The 3239-nt window shown below is 47.1% G+C and overlaps 1 protein-coding gene across 1 annotated transcript; it reads right to left on the bottom strand.

Moving 5' to 3' along the window:
* Nucleotides 1–390: 390 nt before the first annotated feature.
* Nucleotides 391–3239, bottom strand: LOC139360178 (endogenous retrovirus group V member 2, envelope). Its single transcript, XM_071086126.1, has one exon. The coding sequence runs from the start codon at nucleotides 2854–2856 to the stop codon at nucleotides 1243–1245; it is 1614 nt and encodes a 537-aa protein (XP_070942227.1). The 5' UTR covers nucleotides 2857–3239; the 3' UTR covers nucleotides 391–1242.

Raw genomic sequence — 3239 nt, 5'->3', positions numbered from 1 at the left:
CTCTGTTGCCCAGGCTGGAGTACAGTGGTGCAATCTCAGTTCACTGCAATCTCTGCCTCCTGGGTTCAAGCGATTCTTCTGCCTCATCCCCTCGAGTAGCTGAGATTACAGGTGGCTGCCACCATGTTTGGCTAATATGTGTATTTTTAATAGAGACGGGGTTTCACCATTTTGGCCAGGCTGGTCTCTAACTCCTGACCTCCCGATCCGCCTGTCTCAGCCTCCCAAGGTGCTAGGGTTACAGGTGTGAGCCACTGCACCCAGCCTCTATTTACTAGTTTAGATGCACTGAATCCTTCATAGACCTTTGGTTACCATGAGGGGTGGGGAATCCTTCAGTTCTTGGTCTTCCTCAAGGAAGGAATTCAGTCAGGAGACACACAGAAACAGTTAAATGGTTAAGTAACCTTTACTTAAAACGAGAGGACATCAAGAAGAGACTCAACTGGCTGCTCAGAAGAATGAGCCGGCTGCTAGTGCCTTAGTTTTTATGGGAGCTTTTAGTCATCAAAACAGTACACTCAGAAAGACAGAACAGGGTGGGCTGATCAAAAGGATGTGTCTTCTACTAATGGCTGTTCAGATGCTTTTTATGAGAATCATGATTAATCATGAAATTCATGATTATTCATGAACGTGCCATTCAGAAGTGTTCTGAGTAGCCAGGTGCAGTGGCTCACGTCTATAATCCCAGCACTTTGGGAGGCTGAGGCAGGTGGATCACCTGAGGTCGGGAGTTTGAGACTAGTCTGACCAACGTGGTGAAACCCTATCTCTACTAAAAGTACAAAATTAGCCGGGCATGGCGGCACATGCCTGTAGTCCCAGCTACTCGGGAGGCTGAAGCAGGAGAATCGATTGAACCTGGGAAGTGGAGGTTGCAGTGAGCCGAGGTCGCACCATTGCACTCTAGCCTGGGAGACAGAGCAAGAACTTGTCTCAAAAAAAAAAAAAAAAAAAAAAAAGCAAAGGGCTGTTCTAGGGTGGGTTTTTAGAGAAGTGCTGACTGACTGTGGGCAGCATCACCAAGGAAGCTATCAGTGGGCTGCGTTTCTAAAGATTCCTTTCCCAAGGGCTCTCTTGCCTGCTCATGCCTGCCTACCTGTCTACCCTAATATTTCCCTCCTCAAGAGATGGAGACCCTGAAAAGCTTTGGGTGTAAGGACGTCGTGGGTCTTCTGTAACTGCTTCCTGCTGACATGGGGCGAAGAAGTCATCAGGGTCTCCGTCTCTTGCTCTGTCTCAGAGAGGAAATCCCTCCATAGTTTCCCGGAATCTTCGCCCACTGGCATCCAAGGGAGAGATGTGCTTGTAGGTGCTGGGGCCTCCAGGGACAGATAGCTGATATCTTTCCATTTTGGGGGACTCCATGTGAAATTGCTTTATCCTAGAGGAGACACACTTAATCAGTAAATTAAAGAAACAAGGACCAAAGAGGAAAAGTGAGAGTATAACTGTTGCTGGTCCCAGTAAAGGGACAAACCATTTGAGGGAGGGGAGGGCAGATTTCAGAGTCTCCCAAATGGCCCTTGTTGAAGCACCTCCTTTTCCAAAGTCATGGAGCCATGTAGCCTGGTCATAGATCTTTTTTATATCCTCCTCTATCGCCCCGCTGTTATTGACATAAACGCAACAGGTTTTATTGATCACTGCACAGACTCCACCCTGCTCTGCTAAGAGGTAATCTAAGGCCAATCTGTTGTCCATGACTACGTTTGCTAGAGAATCTATGGAGGCCTTGAGTTTAGAGATGCTATCTCCGGTACTCTTAGCTATGTTTTCTATTTGTCTGGAGAGATTTCTGAGGGTGACATCATGATAAGCGAACCCTCCCCACGGGGCGATCATTCCTACGGCCGCTCCTATCCCTGCCAGTATCAGACCCAGAGCTCTTTTCTGTCTGGGTTGGGTGGTGTTATAAATGGTCACACCTATCCCCCGTGGTCCCAAAAGTCCCACAGCACATTCCCCCGTATGTTGGATGTTATTAATGCAAGTAAAGAGGTTTGCCACGGGGGGAGTTGAATAGGTTCTCTTAGGACTTCCGTCAAAGGGCAGTTTATTTTTTTGTGGTCCACATAAAAACACATAGCCAGGAGGGGTACAGGCCCACCGGGGCATGCGGCTGTCGAACCACTTGTGTAACTGCGATTTCCACACTGCTGGAATAGTTTGATTGCATGTAGGGGATAGAGGCCCTCCCAGGGGAACAGTAGTTTTTGGCCATGTGGGGACAGTGTGTGCCTTGGGAAGCGAATATAGAACCCTCCATGTGATTAGCTCTTTTCCTTCCCAAGCTGCACAGCGGTTTTGGGGTGACTTGTCTCGATAATCGTTCATTTGTTTATGGCTCGCTGGACACCAGTGAGTCAAGTTAGGGTGGCAGCCTGCTGGGGAAAAGCTCATGGGATGGATGGTGGGACTGGGGAATCCCTCCTTAGAGGTGCTTTTCCGGCCACAGTGTCCTTCAGGGCATGGACAACAGGTTTGGTTTAGAGAAGAGCAGTTGTACAAATAGAAAGAAGTTTTAGAGCTTTGATTGAAAGGTGGAGTGAGATCCAGGCAGGGGACTTGGTACGCTGAGTTAACAAGCGAAACCTGGAGTGGAACAGATTTATGTTGGCCTTCAGGGATTCCTGAACCAAATGTTAGGTTTAAAGAAAAATTTCTTAGCAAAATATATTGGTAAGATGAGGACCTGGTGATGAAGTTGTGACAGATCCAACAGTTGCTTAGATGGTTTCCCGAAGCAATAATTTTGGAAAAATTGACAAGGGAATTTTCACTCCATTGTGCCTGTGAGAGTAGGGGCATGGGAAGGAGGGAAAGATAAAGGAAAAGGAATTTCTCTGTCATAGCTGATTCTCCCTTAAGCTTTGTGAAAGCAAAAGGAAAGTGGTGAAAATAGGAGAGACAAATAATTAAATGGTTAGATAGAGTGTTTGGTGAGAAAACAGGCTATTGGGACTTCAGGTGGCATGGAAGTGTGGGTCCAAATAAGGAGAATAACCAATGCCACCGCAACCAAGATTCCCGGTACTGAGACTGACTTTAGTTTTGGGTGAACAGAGAGAAGGCTTTACTTATCTTTTGACTTGACTAGGACTTTTAAGTTCTCCAGTGGCTCACAAGAATGCTCAGGTGCTGAATTCTGTTGTTCTTCTGTGGTTCTTCGGGACCTTCCCACAGTTTTACTCGGGACTGATGTATGCAACTGGAGATGCCAGAAATGTTGACAG

This window comes from Macaca nemestrina, chromosome 20, assembly GCF_043159975.1.
Source record: "Macaca nemestrina isolate mMacNem1 chromosome 20, mMacNem.hap1, whole genome shotgun sequence".
Taxonomy (NCBI): domain Eukaryota; kingdom Metazoa; phylum Chordata; class Mammalia; order Primates; family Cercopithecidae; genus Macaca; species Macaca nemestrina.
Note: the sequence above shows the minus strand (reverse complement) of the source record. Positions and strands in the feature narration are given on the sequence as shown.